General features: G+C 37.7%; 1 protein-coding gene across 3 annotated transcripts in view; it reads left to right on the top strand.

Annotated features, from left to right (window-relative positions):
* Ccdc178 (coiled-coil domain containing 178) overlaps positions 1-21,246 on the top strand; it is a 345,640-nt gene that overhangs the window by 229,724 nt on the left and 94,670 nt on the right. For all 3 annotated transcript variants that reach the window (XM_031365073.1, XM_031365074.1, XM_031365072.1), the window contains one exon: positions 859-1,008. In XM_031365073.1, the coding sequence (XP_031220933.1) occupies positions 859-1,008 (150 nt within the window). The remainder of the gene's footprint in view (positions 1-858; positions 1,009-21,246) is intronic.

Raw genomic sequence — 21,246 nt, 5'->3', positions numbered from 1 at the left:
GAAATTATAGTTTCTGAAGCATCTAAGAGCAAACTTTTTTTAATAATCTTATTACATTTTACTTATTTAGTGGTGTGTATGGGTGATGTGTGTGTGTGTGTGTGTGTGTGTGTGTGTGCAAATACCTATGTCATAGTGCATGAGCAGAGGTCAGAGCACAAGCACAGCTGTGGTTCCTGTGGAGCCATCGATATGTTTCATGAGATGGGATCTCTTGCTGGGTCAAGGGCTTCCCACTCATTAGTCTAACCTGCAGGCCCTGAGATCCTCCTGTCTCTGCCTCCTCAATGCTGAGATTATAACTGTTTACCACAAAGCTTGGGTTTTAAGATAGGACAGTCCTCCCGTTTGCATGGCAAACACTTTACAAACTGAGCTATTCCCAATCCTCTTCTCTGTTTCTGAGTGTCAACACCCCAGTCCTATAGACAGAAGTGTTCTCTGCCCATTTGAGCACAGGAACATGTGAAAGGAACCCGTGTGGGGAACAGGGAGGATGCTGCAGGGGTACAGGGTGGAGTCTCCTAGGACAACTTGGTAACTAGGTTGACAGAGAGAAGTCCATAAAAGTGTCAGACAAAGGTAGGTGCACTCAGAGAAGTCACACATCACTGTCCAAAAACATACAAATAAATAAAGCAAGTCAAATCTCTGCATCCAAAATAAGTATAACCAAGGAGCATGTTGATGTCAAAGCACACTTTTTCATTATTTTGTTTATTTATAGATTATGTGTTCGAATATTTTTGAGTACTTTAAAATATAAACAGTCAAACAAATTTGCATGATTTTAATTTATATGTGTCTTGTTTAAATACACAAGTGCACATATATATTAATACATTTTTTTTCTTCTAGCAACGTCAAGACGATTTACTGGAAGAAAACCTGCGTTTAGCCAAAGAATATCAAAGAACACAACTTATTTTCTTAAAAGAGAAAGAGGCTTACTTCAATGGATATGACAGATTGCTGTCACTCAATTTCTCTCTTTGTGATAAGAAAAAGGTATTGACTTTTTATTTACTTTTTTATTAAATTATTTTATTTATTTACATTCCAAATATTCCCCCCTCCTGCTCCCTCCTCCCTGAGTTCTTCACCCCATCCACCCCCCTTCCCTTTGCCTCTGACAAAGTGTTCTATACATACCCACACCCACCTAACCCCCACTAGCACCCCCCTTCCCTGGGGCATCAAGAATCTACAGGACTCCCACTAAGTCCAGACAAGGCAGTCCTCTGCTACATATGTAGCTGGGGCCATGGACCAGCCCATGTATGCTCTTTGGTTGGTTGCTTAATCTCTGGGAGCTCTGAGGGGTCCTGGTTAGTTGCTAATGTTGTTCTTCCTATGGGGTTGCAATTCCCTTCAGCTCCTTCAGTCCTTCCCCTAACTCTTCCATCAGGATCTCCAATCTCAGTCCAAAGGTTAGCTGTAAGTTTCTGCATCTGTCTCAGCCAGCTGCTGGTAGAGCCTCTCAGAGGATAGCCAAGCTAGACTCCTGTCTGCTAGCACAACATAGTATCAGTAATAGTGTCAGGGTGTAGTGCTTGCACATGGGATGGATCCCATGTTGGGCCAGTCACTAGATAGCTTTTCCTTCAATCTGTGCTCCATATTTGTCCTTGCATTTGCCTTAGACAGGAACAATTCTGGGTCAAAAATTTTGAAGATGGGTGGGTAGCCTCATGCCTCAACTGGAGTCCACATCTATCTACTGGATGTATTCTCCTCAGGTTACATCTCCCCACTGTTGGGCATTTTGGCTAATGTCATCACCTTGAGTTCTGGGAGCCTCTCATATCCCAGGTTTCTGGGACTTTCTAGAGTTTCCCCCACACCCACCCCACACTGCTGCATATTTCCATTCATTCTCCCGTCTCACACCCCCATACCTGATCCTTCCCCCATTCCTCCTCCCAGTCCCCTCTTCCACCCAGGTCCCTCTATCCCTCTGCCTCCCATGATTATTTTGCTCTCCCTTCTAAGTGAGATTGAAGTATCCTCACTTGGGCCTTCCTTCTTGTTAAGGTCTGTGAGCTGTATCATGGGCATTCTGAACTTTTTAGCTAATGTCTATTTATCAGTGAGTACATACCATGCATGTCATTTTGGGTCTGAGTTATCTCACTTGGGATGATATTTTCTATGTCTATCCATTTACCTGCAAAGTTCATGGTATCTTGGTTTTTAATAGCTTAATAGTGTACCATTGTGTAAGTGAACCACATTTTTTGTATCCATTCTTCAGATGAAGGACATCTGGGTTGTTTCCAGCTTCTGGCTATTACAAATGAGTCTGCTATGAGCATAGTGGAGCATGTGTCCTTGTGGTATGGTGGAATATCTTTTGGGTATATGCCCAAGAGTGGTATACCTGGGTCTTCAGATAGAAAAAAATTCCAGTTTTCTAAGGAACTGCCACATTGATTTCTAGAGTGGTTGTACCAGTTTGCAATCCCACCAGCAGTGAAGGAGTGTTCCTTTTTCTCCATATCCTTGCCAGCACATGCTGTCATTTGAGTTTTTGAACTTAACCATTCTAATTGGTGTGAAGTGGAATCTCATGGCTGTTTTAATTTGCATTTCCATGATGAATAAGGATGCTGGAGATTTCTTTAGGTGCTTCTAGGCCATTCGAGATTTCTCTGTTGAAAATTCTCTGTTTAGCTCTGTACCCCATTTTTAAAATTGGGTTTTCTGGAGTCTAATTCCTTGAATTCTTTGTACATTTTAGATATTAGCCCTCTATAGGATATAGGGTTTGTGAAGATCTTTTCCCAATTTGTAGGTTACATTTTGTCCTATTAACAATATCCTTTGTCTTAAAAAGAAGATTTTCTGTTTCATGAGGTCCAATTTGTCAGTTGTTGATCTTAAAGCCTAAGCCATTGGTGTTCTGTTCAAGAAATTTTCTCTGTTGCCAATACATTTGAAGCTATTTCCCATTTTCTCTTCTATTAGATTCAGTGTATCTGGTTTTATGTTGAGGTCCTTGATCCACTTGGACTTGAACTTTATACAAGGTGATATATATGGATCAATTTGAATTCTTCTACATGCAGACATATGACACCATTTATTAAAGGTGCTTTCTTTTTTCTTCTATATAGTCTTGGCTTCTTTGTAAAAGATCATGTCCATAGGTGTGTGGTTTACTTCTGAGTCTTCAATTCTATTCTATTGATCCATCTGTCTGTCTCTGAACCAATACTGTGCTGTTTTTGTCACTATTGCCCTGTAGTACAGCTTGAGGTAAGGGATGGTGATTTAGCCCAGAAATGCTTTTATTATTGAGAATTGTTTTTGCTATCCTGGGTTTTTGTTTTTCCACATGAAGCTGAGAATTCTTTCCATGTCTCTGAAGAATTGAGTTGTCATTTTGATTGGGATTGCATTGAATCTATAGATTGCTTTTGGCAAGATGGCCATTTTTACTATGTTAATCTTACCAATTCGTGAGCGTGAGAGATATTTTCATCTCCCGAGGTCTTCTTCAATTTCTTTGGACTTGAGGTCCTTGTCATACATATCTTTCACTTGCTTAGATAGAGTTACAGCAAGGCATTTTATATTATTTGTTACTATGTGAAGGCTGTTCTTTGCCTAGTTTCTTTCTCTGCCCATTTATCATTGTATAAAGAAAGTCTATTGATTTGTTTGAGGCAATTTTATATCCAGCCACTTTACTGAACTTGTCTATCAGATGTAGGAGTTCTCCATTAGAATTTTGGGGGTCATTAATGTATATTATCATATCATCTGCATATACTGTTACCTTGACTTCTTCCTTTCCAATTTGTATTTCCTTGATTTCCTATTCTTGTTTAATTGCTCTAGCTAGATCTTTGAGTACTATACTGAATAGATATGAAGAGAGTAGACAGACTTGTCCATGATTTTACTTGGATTGCTTCAAGTGTCCTATCCCTTCTCCTTTGATAACTTTTGATTGAAATTCTATTTTACTGGATATTAGGATGGCTATTCCAACTTGTTTCTTGGGACCCCTTGCTTGGAAAACTTTTTCCAGTCTTTTACTTTGAGGTAGTGTCTGTATTTATCACTGTGCTGTGTTTCTTGTATGCAGCAAAATATTGCATCCTGTTTAGGTATCCAGTCTGTTATCCTATGTCTTTTGTTGGGGAATTGAGTCCATTGCTGTTGAAAGATATTAAAAACCAGTGATTGTTAGTTCCCACTATTTTTGTTGTTGGAGGTGATATTATGTGTTTGTGGTTCTCTTCCTTTGGGTTCATTGTGAGATTATTAATTTCTTGTATTTTCTTGGCTGTAGTTACCCTTCTTGTGTTGGAATTGTCCTTCTAGTATCCTCTGTAGGGCTGGATAAGTAGAAAATATTGTTTACATTTGGTTTTGTCATGGAATGTCTTAGTTTCTCCATCTATGGTGATTGAGAGATTTGCTGGGTATAGTAGCCTGGACTGGCATCTGTGTTCTCTTTGGGTCTGCATGATATATGTCCAGGATCATATGGCTTTTAGATTCTCCATTGATAAGTCTGATGTAATTCTGATAGGTCTGTCTTTGTATGTTATTTGGTCTTTTTTCCTTACAGCTTTTAATATTCTTTCTTTGTTCTGTGCATTTGGTGTTTTGGCTATAATGTGACAGGAGGATTTTTTTTTTCTGGCCTAATCTATTTTATGTTCTATAGGTTTCTTGTACATTTATAACCATTTCTTTCTTTAGGTTAGACAAGCTTTCTTTTATGATTTTGTTGAAGATGTTTTATGGCCCTAGGAACTAGGATTTTTCATTCTCTTTTATTCCTGTTATTTTTGGGGTTGGTCTTTTCATTGTCTCCTGAATTTCTTGGATGTTTTGGGTTAGAAACATTTTACACTTTGTACTTTCTTTGACCGTTGTGTCAATATCTTCTATGGTACCTTCTATGCCTGAGATTCTCCCTTCTAGCTCTTGTATTGACTTTTTATTTTAAAAATTAATTATATGCCTTATGTGTGACCTTCAAAAAGTAAAATTTAGCTAGCCTGGAGGTGTCAAATAGGAGTCTAGTCATTCTACCACAAAAAAATGATATGTTTTTTTTCTATTAATGTTTTATTGCATATTTATATAATATTGTATATCTAATGTGATATTTTGTAGCTAAGTAATATTGATGTTAGGAACTGAATTTTGGAAGATATTTAAAACACAAAAATTCTTCATTTCTAATTCTCTTGCTAATATTTATTTATATTTAATTATGATCATCAATCATAATTATTTATTTAGTTTGCAGAGGTACACATGATATCATATACTTACAGCTCTAATTCTAATTGTATTTTGTATGATGGGTCTCTAAACCTTTATATATATATATATATATATATATATATATATATATATATATTCCCAAATTTGGATTTTCGTCTCCTTACTAAATATGAAGATACTTTGGACTTTTGCAGTTACAGCTGACTATTTCTCATTACTTGATGTGGCAAGAAATCCTACCTCTATTTGTAAACACTACTGTTATGGTAAAAGAGGAAAAGTAAAAAATCGTGAATCAAAAGGAAGATAGATTTAAAAGGGAGGAAAACTGTATTGTAATAATAACACAATATAGTCACTATGTATATATTACCCAGATATTTAAGAACACTACATGATCGTTTCCTTTTGAACCTTTGGCCTTGGGATTCAGTTTTCAAAAATTAAAGGAATAGTAATTATTTAACACCTTACCCAGGCTTAAGGACTACAGTTAATGAGTCTTTCTTCCTATTGTCACTACCCATATGGGTATGCTATAAGTTACAATTTATGACTCTACTTCTGCTTTCCAAATGTTTGAGAAGGCAGATGGCAGGGGCTGGAGTAAAAGTTTCATCAGAAAGTATTGAAAAGATTCCTTGTAAGTTATTTACTCTTTTGCATCTCAATTTTCTCATTTATAAATCAAAATTTACCTCACAAGATAATAGATTAGGAACAAAATAAAAGAGAAGTCACAGTAAGTTATTCTTAAAATAAAAGGAAGCTATGAGGTTGAAGGACATTTTGAGAAGACCTCTTTAGATGAATGGTCTTTAGAAGGACCGCTTTAGAAATACTCTAGAAGGATTTTTAAAGAACCTCTTTGGCAAGATCTCTTTAGAAAGATGCTCTTTAGGAGGACTTCTTTAGAATATGCCTTTTGGAAGGACAACTTTACAAGAATGTTTAAAGTACCTCTTTAAAAGGATTCTCCTATGCCACCACACATGCACTTGGTTTGTTTCTTGTTTATTTGTTTTGTTTTTTCACCTTATCATTATTTTTTTTTTTACTTTTTTCCAATCTTGTATTTTCCCCCTTTGTTTCTTTTTTATTGAAAATAGATTCTTCTCTCACCCTGACCATAGTTTCCCTTCCCTCCAGTCCTCCCAGCTCCTCCCCACCTACCTCATCCCAGATCTATTTCCTTTCTTGTTCCTCCTCCAAAAAGACAGCAGCCAAAAAGCACAAAACAAGAGACAGTGAGACAAGGTGGAATCCCTGCATTCTTTTCTATCAGATTCAGTGTTTCTGATTTCATGTTAAAATCTTCGATGCCCTTTAGAAGCATTATCTTTAGTTGGGTGCTGTTTAGAAGGGTTCTCTTTTACAAACTTCTATCAAAATGGTCCCTGATGGTTGCAAATAAATGAGTGGGTCTGGAAAACATTTGAGTACACAGCAATCTAACCATATCTTTGTGTTCTCAAAACACTCTTCAAGATTAAAAGTATCTTTCTATATGGATAGTTCTTAGAAGACTTTTCATGAATGTTTGCATTGCTCTTGAGGTCAAGTATCTTAGATGTGTTTCTAGTCTCTGGGAAGGAAAAAAAGCAATAATTAACATGCTGTTTGTCTTTCTTCAATCAAGGGGAAATTATATGGGCATTTAAACAATGACAAGTGACATAGATAGCATTAGTGTGTTTCCTAGCTTTATGCCAAGTTGATACAAGCTAGAGTCATTTTGGAAAAGGAGCATCAACTGAAGACTGTTTCCACCAGTTTGACGGAGAGTTAAATCTGTGGTACAATTTTTGATTTTTTTTTTTTTTGATTATGAGAAGGAACAGGTCACTTCAGGCAGTCCCATCTCTGTGCTGGTATTCCTGGGTACTATACGAAAGTAGTGTAAGCAAGCCATCAGGGTAAACCCAGAAAGCAATTCTCATCCATGGCCTATTCTTCAGTTCCTGCCTCCAGGTTCCTGTCGTGTTGAGTTCTTGCCCTGACTTTCCTGGCAGATGGAGCTTAACTCTGAGATGAAATGAACCCTTTCTCCCCTTGTTGCTTTTGTTCATGTCATTTTATCAGAGCAACAGACACCCCAGCTAAGACACCTAGCATACTGCTTCCATAATAAGAGTATTCTCTTCGCTCCTTTTATTGAATTAAAGCAACTCTTGGTACAGGATACAAGGAGCCAGATTTTGGTTAGAACTGGCAAGAAGGAGCCACTGCTAGGCATTGGCTTCCATTTGTGATCTCTCAAATGAATCCTTCTCAGCACACCTGTTTCAGGAAACTTTCAAGATTTATTTGTACTTTCAGCCATTTTTCATTCCCATCCTTCAGCAATGGAGGTCATTAAGTGCAGGCTGCCCTTGTCAGTGTCATGTAGGATCAATTTGCTGCAATGGACAAAGCTGCTGTTAATCTGTCAGTGAGAAATCGTATGTCATTAGCGTCTAATGTGACACTCACAGGATGGAATCTGGCCATCAGAAACAAGACAACCCTTTAATATTTTAGTCCATTGCTTTGGTATCACAGCCTTTCCTATGTATCGGGGTTTAGTCCTCTACTCAGCCTAGTTTGGGGTACAGGAAACCAATGGTTAATTTTATGAATTTTATGTAACCCTTTCTTGTTTTCTAATGAATTTCTTTCATTCTGTACTTGAATTGCTTTTGTCATGATAAGCAATTGTACTTTAATAATTATGATTCTTAAGGGATATTATTTTCCCTATACCGATTTCATATTTTTATACCTTCTTTTGTACTTGTAGACCAAATGTAGCAAAGCCTGATGGAAGAGTAAATCAAATTAAGGATAATGTTCCTTTCCTTAGCATAATTCTGCACAGAGACGTTTCAAATGTTACAACACTATAGCATTGCTCTCGGTGGTGATATGACGTCTGTTATTTGGATATGTTTCTTGATACCCCAGGGCTTTTCAAAATTTCAGTGATGGGCCTTTTCCCCTTTAAACCTCAGAAAGAGGCAAAAGCAATTATGCTATATTCGTATTTGCCCTGTTCATGGTAACGATGGAATCAAAATCAATATAAAACTTCTCAGATGTCAAAATTAAAGCTAACACTAGAAATAAATTAAGAAAAATAAATCTGAAAAATAGGCTTTGTTTCTATCTGAATCTGTAAGTTTTCATCTTTTTCTTAGGTAGATTTCAAGTACTTTTTTTGTATTTTCTCTTTAAAACTGCATTAACATGTCCAGGAAATGATGCCTTTGTTTTTAGTGGTGTCTGAAATTCTTTAGCCCACAAAGAAAGGTAAGTTAAGCTGTTGTGCAAATAGTGCTGCAGTCTGCTGGCTGATAACAAGATTGCTTCCAGAACTGGTTTTAAAAATTTGTTTAATTCTTTCTGAAAACACACATAAAATTTAACCCCTTCCCACAGAAAATCCTAGTGTTTGTAAATGAAGGAAATAAAAGCTAGCATTTAATGGGCATTTCTGGGAAACATTTCCCAAGTACGTACATATATATATATATATATATATATATATATATATATATATATATATATATGTAAGTGCATGTGCATATGTGTGCATGTATGTGTGTGTATGTATCTTTTTGTGTACATAGGTGTGCCCATGCCTGTGTGTGTGTGTTTGTGTGTGTGTGTGTGTGTGTGTGCATGTGTGTGTGTATGTGTGTGTGTAGGGTGGAAAACCTATGTGCTGTGCATTTGGCAAGCATTATCTTTTTAATTCTCCCCCATCATGGATTCTTTCCTTTTACCACTGTCTTCATATCCTATGCAGGACACAGAAGTGAAGCTGTATCTCTTATAATGTCATCAATGTAGAGGGAGATGGACTGAGATTCAACTCTAGTCTGGGTACCATCTGACCTCCTTCAAGTCTTTAAAATAGCTTCTTTGCTATTGTATAACAATGCTATGTACGTCTCATCATAAGCCATGCATACAAAGATCACAGAAGTCACATGTCTGTGGTGTGCAGCTGAAATGAAAGGTTATTGATCACTAATTGTCACTGTAATTCTATGTGTTTGAATGACCCTTTTCAATGGCCACTTTTAGGAGAGAGGACCACCTATTAGGTTAGAAGTGATTTAATTTCCATAGGACTGAGCAACAGCTTCATAATTATAGTTTTTATTCTTACCAATTAGAAGCATCCTAGGTAACTTGCCTTCCCTTACAAAATAATTTTTTTAGATAAGGCATCTTGGAAGTTGAAGGGTCTCAGTGACTTAGTACATGCACAGATAAGAGGTAAAGTCTGTTTAAGACACAGTGATAACTTAGATTTGAGTGATATATCCAGTAGACTGTGGGTGGCGATGTGCTGGTGTTAGTTTGTCTGTTTAGTAAGTGTTGCTATCCTGGCAGTTCTTAAATAAGAGCACCACTTTTTTTTTTTATTAGATATTTTCTTTATTTACATGTAAATTTCTCCATTCCCAGTTTCCCCTCCAAAAAACAAAGAAACAAGCAAAAACAACAAAAACAAACCCCTGTTGCCTCCCACTTCCCCATGCCTGCCACCCCACCCTCTCCCACTTTCTGGCCCTCGCATTCCCCTACACTGGGGCACAGAACCCCCATAGGGCCGAGGTCCTCTCCTCCTATTGATGATCGAATTTGCAATCCTCCACTATACACATGCTGCCAGAACAATCAGACACCTCCATGTGCAGTCCAACAAGAGCACCACTTTTAAAGAGTGTGGAAACAGGGAGCTGAATCTGAGTTCAGTGGAAATGGACTTAGGGGGACAAAATACAAAGAACATTTGTTTATTCAGTGAATTACTCAGAAGAATTGTCAGTAAACCATCATGCTGACAAAGTCATATCAGGAGGCTTGGAATAGTCCACCTCACCTCTGCTTGGAGGTTGAACCAAGGTAGACCCTTCTCAGCTGCAGCAGAGATTCCAGGTTCTTTAGCTGCCTCTCTTCATCCCATTGAGAAAGAAAGCACAATTCTTTGCTATTCAGTCTACACTGCAAGGTTTGATTAGGCAGATCTACGTCTTTAGTTCTAGCTAAGATTGTATCCTTTATAGCCTGCACTCCTTTCTTCTGCCTTTTATCAGTTGTTAGATGTGGTTTCATGTAGCCCTCCCCCGTGAATATTAAAAGTTGTTTAACTAGATGCTTTCTGGGCACCTGCTTTATTTCAGATGGAGATACATTTCTTCTGAAGGAAAACTGTAACTCTTAATAATTTTTGCTTAAACGGCCACGCAAAGACCATGCCAGGGTCTCTCTCTGTTTCTTAAGACACTGGTAAACACACACAAACACACACACACACACACACACACATACACACAAACACACACACACAAACACATAAACACAAACACACACACACAAACCCATACACTCATACAAAAACTTTGGCCTCTTTCTTTGAACACATGCTTATACAATTGTTCTTCAGGAATATTAGTGAAATCCCTACTGTTTCCAGTCTATCTGCTTGGGTCTCAGTTTGCTCAGGAAATCTTCCAGTGACTGATTCAGGTATAGCCAGCTGGTGTTTGGCTCATTTTCACCCAGAACTCTTTTCCAGTGTCCAAACCTCATGGAAGAAACAAGGAAAGCTTGGAGTCAACATTTGCCTCATCACAAATTTTACATTCATAAAAACTCTGCTAAAAGGTACCCTTAACAAGGAAGAAACACATCCTCAGGAGGGCCCATGCAGTCCTAGAAATTATCCCCCGTAGACAGATTATAATAAAGCCAGACATGGCAAATGGGCAAAACTGACTCCTGCAAGTTGTCCTGTGACCTTCACTTGCACACTCTGGTGAACATTTGTGCATATGCACATTTCCACACACAACACAAAAATTAAAATGCAATTTTTAAAAGTTACCAACTGACAAGTAAAATGTTCATTGGATCCATCTTCAGTGAAAGGTCTATTTTCAACCTGACACATTTACTTGTGATTATCTCTCCTCAAAACTATGGAGCCATATCACACAAACATTGGTTAAAATACACCACAGCATGGAAAACAAATGTCCATATGCTGTTTTAGGCTGTTATTCTTTCTGCAGAGTCTAACATTGTAAATATATCTATATTTGTATTCATACCTATATCTATATCTATATCTATCTATCTATCTATATATCTATCTATCTATCTATCTATCTATATTTACATAGAGAGAGAGATTGAGAGACACAGAGACGGATACAGAGACCCAAAATTGTTATCATTGCCATTATTTGAGTACAGATGTTATGAAATCCATACCAGGTTAATGAAATCCTTATGGAAAGAAAGTTGTATGCCTTGTGTAAGGAAAAACTTGTGAAATCCCAAAGAAATGAAACAACGACAAGCAACAGTGCCTTTAAAATAATAGTTTAGTTCTGTTGACATAAACATTTATTATTAGCTGTAACTATCTGATTATCAAGAGATTTAGCCAATGTTCTGTCTCCTCTGGCCAGGCGATCTAACTTCATTCTGTCAGCCTGTTCACATATGCTTTCAAGTATAAGCCTACCCAGCACACAGTCCACCAGACTACCCAGGGATAATTCTTTTTTAAGATTTTTTTTATCTAATGAGCAGCCCTGATAATACAGTCCCACAATAACTTTGATTTTTCCCACTGAATAAGATTTTAACCTATCTCAGGATTGCCATAAAGATGTATTTTACATAAAGAATGTGGTATCTAGTTACTGATGATCTGTTTTAGTCTGTATAATAATCTCTCATTAAAGAAAAAGCTACCTGTTTAGGGAGGGTCTAAATCTCATTTGATAGGCACTAGTTAATGTGGTTTTTTTCCTGTTCCTTTAAGATGTATTGTGTATAAGTTAGGGTTATATAAGATATTGAGGCAATCAAATTGTATAGTCTTGTCATTTAAATGTGTTGAAGATCTGATAAAATATTATATTCAGAGGTATTAGAAATAGTTTTCTTTTTCATCTGAAGTATTTCTGTCACAGCTTTTTTTCAGAGTAGTCTTGAATATGAAACATATTATTTCTAATATTTTATGTTATCCCTTCAGAGTGAACACTGATTAAAAGGTAGACAATAGATGGATAGGAAGGTGATAGAAAAGGGACAGATGGATAGATAATAGATGATAGCTAATAGATGGATAGATGATAGATAGATAGATAGATAGATTGATTGATTGATAGATGATACATAGGCAATAGGTAGATGATAGATAATAGGTAGGTGATAGAGTCACACATAATAGATAAATGATAGATAGATAGATGATAGATAGATGAAACCTAGTTGATAAACATATGATAATCAGAAGAAAGACAGCTGCTAGCAAACACTTTACTTGGATAAGTGAAATGTTTAAATTTAAGCATTCAGAACTTTTAATTATCTCAGATTTAAAATGACATTTAGTTCATTTCATTCAATCCTGGATTCCATAATTCTTGTAGACTTTCAAAGAAAAATGTTTAAAGGGTACACATAATATTTTCACAAGTTACTGGGGAAGAATAAAACAAAGCAAACGTTTGCATGGTACACACAGAAAGGGGGCAGAGCTGTTATCTGTAAAAGCAGCAAAGAATTTGGCTTGCTTGACTCTTTGTATGAAGCATGCTACAGCAGTCTTTTGATTCTAATATGAAACTGCAGTAAGGATCATTGCACTAATGCATGAGGATTTGTGATAATGTTGCTGAAATTTTACTGTCAAAACTGAACTGCAGTGTAATGACTTTCGTTATCATGGTTTCTAATAACCATCCAGCATGGACTGACCCTACATATGTCTGATGCAATAATGTGTCAGTAACTCAGAAAGCAAAACAAAAAAGGAAATAAAAACAGCCCACACAACGTTATGAGTGGCTTCATGGCAACTGTTATTATTAATATTGTTAAAATGGTTATAGCACAAATATGATGTAAATCATAGGTTCACATGGGAATTATAAACCAAAATTTGGCATCTTAATGACAGTATTAACCAAATAAATCTCCAAATGCTTCCTGGTCTCCCCAAGGAGGCTCTTACACTCTTCTCTGTCTCATTACTGCTGTCTGCTGATAGAACTCTTGGTCAAAATTTCCTTCCAACCCCTGAATATTTTTTCGTCTCCCTTTTGTGAAATATTCTCGTTTATCTCCCTCCATTTGCAGGTCTCCCTCTTTATTGATTTTCATTTTCATTTCATGTCTCTTCATTGTAACAAGTTTGAGAAAATAACTTAAAGTAGCTAATACTAGCTATTGTCCTGTATAGTGGTCACACACACAGGCCAGTAGAGACAGGTAGGCCAGACACAGCACTAAATGCATTGTATCATAAATGCTCAACAATTATAAATGGAATCATCAGCTTTATCATAATTTTAAATCACTCTTATTCACCTACTTGATTAAAAAAAAGTCTATGAAATATCTGGGAACATTCTCTTTTTTCTCTCTTTAAACTAGAAAGCTATATTACATGCTTTCCTTACTGCTGTGGCAAAAGGCCTGACAGGGGGCCCTAAGGAAGACCTAGGTTATTGTGACTCCTGTTTGAAGTCTACCCCATCACAACAGAAACATGGCAGCAAAGGTTTAAAGCATCTGGTCACATTATTTCTGCTGCCAAGCAGCAGGAGCGATGGATGCTGGTTCTCAGCCCTTTCCTTCATCTTACTGAGTCTAGGACCCCGGCTCCTAGAACGGTGGCCCCTATAGTTAGGGTGGACGTTCCCCACTATTAAATCAGTCTGGAACCTCCTTCACTCACATGACCAGAGGTTTTATTTCATGGTGAGTCTAAATCCTCTGAAGCTGATGATCATTTTTCACCATGACTAATGTTAACTGTATTAGTTTGCTACAGCTGTGGTAACAAAGAGCCCCATATCAGCATTTTCAACAACAGAAAGTTACTATCTCACCATCCCAGAAGTAAGACATCTGAATCAAAGTGTCATCCAGATTGGCTCTTTCTAACTGTTCCAGTCAATTCCAGTCAGCTGCCTTGGCTCGTAGATGTTGCCACCACCAACGTAAGTGCTGACTGATTTTGAGGAACAAATTAATTTACTTCCAGTCAAGTTATTCCTTATTTGATAAGAAAAAAAAGAAAAATTTTGAATAAACAATATAGATGAATGTTTGAAAATACAGAAAAGCGCTGGGCAGTAGTGGAGCATGCCTTTAATCCCAGCACTTTGGAGGCAGAGGCAAGTGGATTTCTGAGTTTGAGGCCAGCCTGGTCTACAGAGTGAGTTCCAGGATAGCCAGGGCTACACAGAGAAACCCTGTCTTGAAAAACCAAGCCCCCCCAAAAAAATGAAAAAAAAGAAGAAAATACAGAAAAGCAAAGCATGGGCAAAATATGTCTATGTCTTCAAATGTTCTATGTACACAAACTTTGTCTTCTCTCTTTTTCTCATTTACCCTGTGTGTGTGTGTGTGTGTGTGTGTGTGTGTGTGTGTAAAACTTGTGATTGACAGTTTTCTATTTCTAACACGTGGGTTCTAGGAATCTAATTCAGGTCATCAGACTGAAATTTTCTGTCCATTATATCAGATTAGGTCTTATGTCAATAGCTTCATTTAAAAAAAAAAAACTGATATCTCGCCTGGGGAATACAGGGGAGCCAGTGCTGCTGGCAAAGGCCCAGTGAGTCAGCCATGAAGGTGTGAGAGTGGGAGAGCTAGCCCAGCCCCTCACTGCCTGGATCACTTGAGAGAGTGAGTCCCGCACCTCAACAGGGCATCACAGTGGAGCTAGCTCTGGAGGCATGGGTATGGGTGAGTTGAACCAGAGGTCATGAGAGTGAGCGAACTTACCCTGCCCCCTGCCAATGGTGGCATTGTGTCTGTCATCTAGCCAGATCAGTGCTGGAGAGCTTATCGTGGTAGTGCCAATAAGGGAGTACTGGTGGGCTAACCAGATCAGCTACCACCCAAACCCAGATCCGGGGCTTTGTGTTGGCGTACCCACAAAATCTACATCATCTCTGAACTTCTGGGGCCTGTATCTCCGTGACAAAAGGCAACAACAGGATAATCAGGAGGAGTCCTGGTGAGGAGACTACCATATTGATATATTGATGTATCATAGAAGCCAGAGACCTCGAACCAGACACATGAATCTTTGCAATTAAGATTTGCAAGTAAAGATGTGTGGACAGAGAGGAGTATACTGTGAGACACACTGACACCATACAGCTTCCACAGTGAGATGTTTTCTATGCTTTGTTTTGTTTTATTTATTTTGTTTGTATAGTTTTTTATTTGGGGGGGTGGTTTTCAAGGGCAGATAAAATGGGACTGAGGTACATGATGTGAAATTAAAAAAAAATAATGAATAAAAAGTTAACAAAAAAACCTTAAAACTATAAAGACACTGTTTCCAAGTAGAGCAGCATCCTGAGTCACTTGGGCATTGCTGAATGACATGAGTCTGGTGTAGAAACTGATAGATTTTACCACACAGCAGGCACCTTATTGAACCTTTCCACCTCCTCTCTTGTAACTGGGAGACAGTACTGGTGAAAGCCCAGCTCTTTGGACCCAAGTCCTATTCTTCCATGTGTTCTCTTAAATTCTTTTTCTCTGTACCACCCAACCAATTATGTATATAGGTTGTATTATTGTCTTTCTATAAATGCAAAATTATTTCCATTATAGAGGCAGCTACACCTATGATTCCAAGCATCATATGATTAAGCAATTAGGCTTACACGACAAAAATCATTTCTAAGGTGGAGCTGTAAAACAGGAAATGATTCTGATCAATGTTCAGAAGTCAAGCAGAAAAACACTTTCTTTTTTTCACCAAAGAAGCTTACAAGTCCTCAGACCACAGTAGTATTTGCCAAAGGAGATTACCTTGGCCCCACAAAGATTGCTACAGAGGATAAAGATTTAAGGCTATCACATTGTTAAAAGAACAGGGAAGAGACAGAGAGAGGAGAGGGAAAGAGACCCACACAAGAAAAAGCCAAGCTTTCTGCAGCCACATAATGATGACGATAGTGAGCTCAGGGTCCTAGGAAGGATGCAGGCTGACCATGGTGAGGTGCCACACACACAGTGGCTGGCTAACTAGGTGGATCAAAGTTCCTGGAAAGAAAGTACACACATATTATGTCAATGTTATATAATATAGCTGATACAATAATCAATGTTGACAGTGTAGGCTACTGAGATATAAAACACATAAAATTTCTGCAAAACTTAGAGGGTTTGAGGGAAACAATGGAAAGACAAGTTTTGAGTGATTTTAAAAAGCCATTCTTGCTAACTTATCACTAGAATATGACAGAAAGCTCAGAGAGGCACAAAGGTAACCACTTCCCCCAAATTCCTTCTCTATTAGAAGTGTGTTGGCTGCAACAAGAAGCGCTCTTTCTTGACAGAAGACATGGCCTCTTTTTCAGAATTCATCTTTATTATCATTTAAATGTTTTTAATTGAAATAGAATGGAGTCACTTTCCTGTCCCTTGTATCCCTCCAGCTGCCCTCCATGGAACCCTTCCCATGCATCTCCAAAATTGAAAGCCTTTATTTCTCCGATTATATATTTGTCGTGTGTGTGTGTGTGTGTGTGTGTGTGTGTGTGTGTGTGTGTGTGCATTCTTGTGTATCAACCATCTCTAAAAGAGACTTCTTTGTATCCTGGATCTTACATTCTTTCCATCCCTTCTTCTCTTGATGTACCCTAAACAATAGATATAGGAGCTGTGTTATAGATATAATCAATATGACTGGGATCCCCATGGTCCATTGATCATTGAGCACTGTATCCAATTGTGTTTTTATGTGATAATATCCACTTGATATAAAAAAAAAAACCAAGCTTCTTTGATGAGGGATGGTAGCTGCACTTGTCTGGGAATAAGGATAAAGCCCAGCTGTAGCACTCCTTCATGCCTGAAGGTGACATCCTACTCCACTGATACGTGCTCAGCCATGCACCTTGCTGCCCAACCCACAATAGCCAGCAGCAAGATATGGCAGCAAATAGAGCAGCCTAAATGTTCTTCAATAGATGAATGAAAAATGAAAATGTGGTACATATGTACAAAAAGAATACTATTAAGAGGTAAAGAAAAAGTAATTATGAAAATAATTATAAAGTATGAAATATAAAGAGACCATACATAAGTGGGGGTAGGGGTAGAGAAGAATAAAAGGATACCATTGATAGAAAGTAGAAAAGTAGAAAAAAAAGAAAATATAATAAAGGAGATGGAGCTCCAATTGTGAAGAAGAGGGAGAGGTCAAAGGGGACAAGATAAAAATAACATCAAGGTTGTTTGTTAAATCCTCAAGGAATCATATAATTTTATACATACCTAAAATTATACATAGTGCATATAATTGTGTGTGAATATGTCTACATGTATAAGCATGCATATGTGTGTGTGCATGTGCCAAACACAAGAAGTACCACACACAAGAAGCCTCCCTTTGAAAGTTTGTCAGAGTAGTCCAAGTGACTTCAAAAATAATATAGATTATTAATGTAGCCTTGGTTGCCTCTCAGAGATTGAAGGCAGGCATAAGCTGAAGACCCCAAATTCTTACAACACACAGCTCTGTTCACTCAAGTTGATTCTGACCTGAAAGTCTCTTTACTGTAGGCTAGCTTCCATGGTTCTAGAAGCAAGTATTCAAGCTCCCCAGGGAGGAAAGCTAATGCTCCTAGCTGGACTAGCTGGACCATGACAATAGTGAGCAAGGAACGATATACATAAAGGCTCAAGGAATGGCCTTAAAGACTTATATATAGTGAGCATGTGGGCTGTCTTCTAGTTTTCCACCTAAGCGGTGCAGTCTAACATTAATTCCCAGGACATTTACGTTGTGTTCGATATAATAAGATGAGGTAGAGGTCTGTAAATTGTGCAGGAGGATGAGCATGAGTTTTATGTGATTTGAAATGAAGATCTCCAGCATTCTTTGAGATATGAGTTACTAGAAATAACCTTAGAGTAGTTTGGGTGCTGGGTGTCAATTAGCTGGACATTTGTGATTTGCCTAGTGTTGTTTGTTTGGTTGGTTGTTTGGTTGTTTGGTTGGTTGGTTGGTTGATCCACTGGTTTTAAAACAGGTTCTTAGGACTTAGCCTGAATCTATACTCCTTCTGCCTCCATCTCCCAAGTTCTGGGACTGCAGCTATGCACCAACATAGCAATTCCATTTGGTTGTATGCAGATTATAGTTAAAGTGGAAAAATCACAGATAGTGGTATTCATCCCCATACTCAGAACTGAACTACACTCTTGCCATGGCCACCCAGGCTGTGAATCCTGTCTTTTCTCTTTCAAAACCCTTCCTCTTTGCTTCACTCTTCTCCAGCCATGAGGTATTCTTAGCTGCTTGGCCATGCTCATTTCTAATAAGAAGACCTTAAGTGGTCATACTATTTCAGGGAGATATTTCCCCCTAGAGGTCTCCCTGTCAGCTTTTTGCCATTTAACTGTAACTTTAAAGTTGCTTCCTCAGAACAGCTCACCAGAGACCTTTTTCTGAATGTTTCTCTTGTCTAGCCACTCTCATATCACTAGAGTTGATTTTCTTTAATGTAAAAACTATATTTTAGCTTATTTTCATTTGTTCATGGTCTATTTCGGCCAACTAAATGTATGCACAATTGGAAGGGTAATACTACTTGGTCATAACCATTACTGTTGCACCCAGAGAAGTGCCTGGCAAATATTTTTTGCAGTCACTTTGTGATTGTTCCCAGCAGGACATCTAACAAAATGTGTATATCCACTCACTGAGCCAGCTTTTGCACATCTAGGAATTTGTAAGGAAATAATCTGGAAAAGTCTATAAGGTAGAGGATATAATGATGTTAGTTATAATATTGTTTATAAAAATGGAAAGAACAACAAATTTGATATGTACATATATGGAATTGTACAGACACAATGGGTTTGGCACACAGTGGAGTATTATATACCCTTTACAAGGAATGCCACATGTGATTCCCACCTTGTGTCCTCATTTCCATTATCTTTTCATCGTGATTGTTTTTTCCTTCCTGTTCATCTGTCATTCTGGCCATCAACATACCAGATATTAGCTGTACTTGTGACTGAGAATGGGTATTCCAAAAAAGGGTGTTACTGGATTTTTGAAGATATGTGGAGCAAGCAAGACGAAGAAAAATTTCTAGAAATTTCCAAATATCCACAGTTGTAATTACAGAATGTAAGCTTAGCTATTGCTACAAGATCCTTTGTAAACTACACAGCTTGAGACAAAGTTACTCTTTGCAGCAATTATTCTATCTTTATTTGAAGGTAGGTTGCACCCATCATGACACATTTGAAAATAAATCACCTTACCAGTTAGCACTTTGAACCAATGATGAAGGAACTGGCAAAACTTTGCAATAGAATTTTCCAGAATTAAAATGATCTTATTTTCTCTGAAGATGCCACACAGAACACTTAAGAGTTCAGTGAGATTACTGTTCTTCCAGCTAGACAATACAAGTTCAAAGTGGATTCCTGGCTCTGCTGCGGCTTTATTCTGAGTCCCTCAACTGCCTCCTTCTCTCCAGTTCTAACTATTCTCTACCTATCTTGTAGTAATTTTAAATAAGTGATATTGGCTAGCCTACTGGCTATTCCAGTCACTCCTTATATCCCCAGGGGATCAATACCATAACCCAGTAAATCATGGATTCCAAAATCTACAGATCTTCAAGTCCTCTATATAAAGTGCATATCATTTCCATATTACCTGTACACTTCCTCCTATGTACTTTAATAAGCTCTGTTAAGTTTAATACAGTGGGAATGCCATATAAAGTCTTATTATAACATTATAACATTCTGTATTTACAGAATAACAGATAGAGTGGTAGCCTGGATGTGTTTAGTTCATATGCAATTGTTTCTAAACATTTTCAATTCTCAGTTAGTTGAATCCACAGAAGACCTGGGTATGAGACCTGACTATCTCGGTTTGTATCTGTGACCATGATCAAAACAAACTTATTCACCTTATAAAGTGTTTCCTTGTGGACATTCCTTTTAAGTTCTTTTCTTTTCAGACCCATAGTTTTTTTTAAATTTGAGGGGATTATCTTTTATATTTCCTTTAAATGGTTTATATTTGCTTGCTTTTTAATCGTGTCCTTAAAATGCTGCTAAACCACCTAATTACAAAAGTAATACAAGTGCATGTAGCCTCTGAAGCAATCGTTGAAGTATACAAAAAGTTCAAGTTGTATCTCTGGAACCATTAAAAGTACACTATTCGAACTAGAAATGAATATGCTAATTAAGAAGAAGTACAATAAGGGAAGAGAAAGATTTTTCCCTCAAGTCCTTTTTATAGTCCTTTAGAGAAGGCAGTGAAGTGTTGGCAATTTTGACAATATCATCACATTGTTGGTTATTATTCAATTATGAAAGCTTTCCTGGAGGCTGAGGGGGATAGATAGTGCAGTTGATAAACTACTGGCCATACAGGCAAGAGAAGCTGAAATCTGACCCCCAGCACCCATGTGAACACTAACTGCAGGAGCAAAGTCGGTGACCACAGCACCGGGGATGCAAACTGAGACAAGTGAATCCAGGGAGCTCACTCACCAGTCCTCCTAACAAAACCCTTGCACTCCAGCTTCATTGAGAAACTGTCTCAAAAAAAAAATGAGAACAATCAATAAAGACATGTGTTATTGAGATCTGGGCTATACACACACACACACACACACACACACACACACACACACACAAGACCTACTGGGAAAAAGATGGATTATCATGTTCAGTTTCCTTGCTGTTTGGAAAAGCATGCTAGTATTTCCTAGTGCCTGTGCTTCTCAGGTGACAATATTTACTAATTAATTTTGGTGTCTGTTAATAACCAAGTTATCAAGTCATAGTCCTTTGCTCTTATTTCTTTAAATGATTTTGAGAACTTTACTTGACTCCTTTATTATAGCACTTCTGCCCCAACTATCCCCTCCAACACCTTCAGTGTCCCTTTCTCTCTCTCTCTCTCTC

This window comes from Mastomys coucha, unplaced genomic scaffold (genome assembly GCF_008632895.1).
Source record: "Mastomys coucha isolate ucsf_1 unplaced genomic scaffold, UCSF_Mcou_1 pScaffold13, whole genome shotgun sequence".
Taxonomy (NCBI): domain Eukaryota; kingdom Metazoa; phylum Chordata; class Mammalia; order Rodentia; family Muridae; genus Mastomys; species Mastomys coucha.
This window is presented reverse-complemented; position numbering and strand designations above follow the sequence as displayed.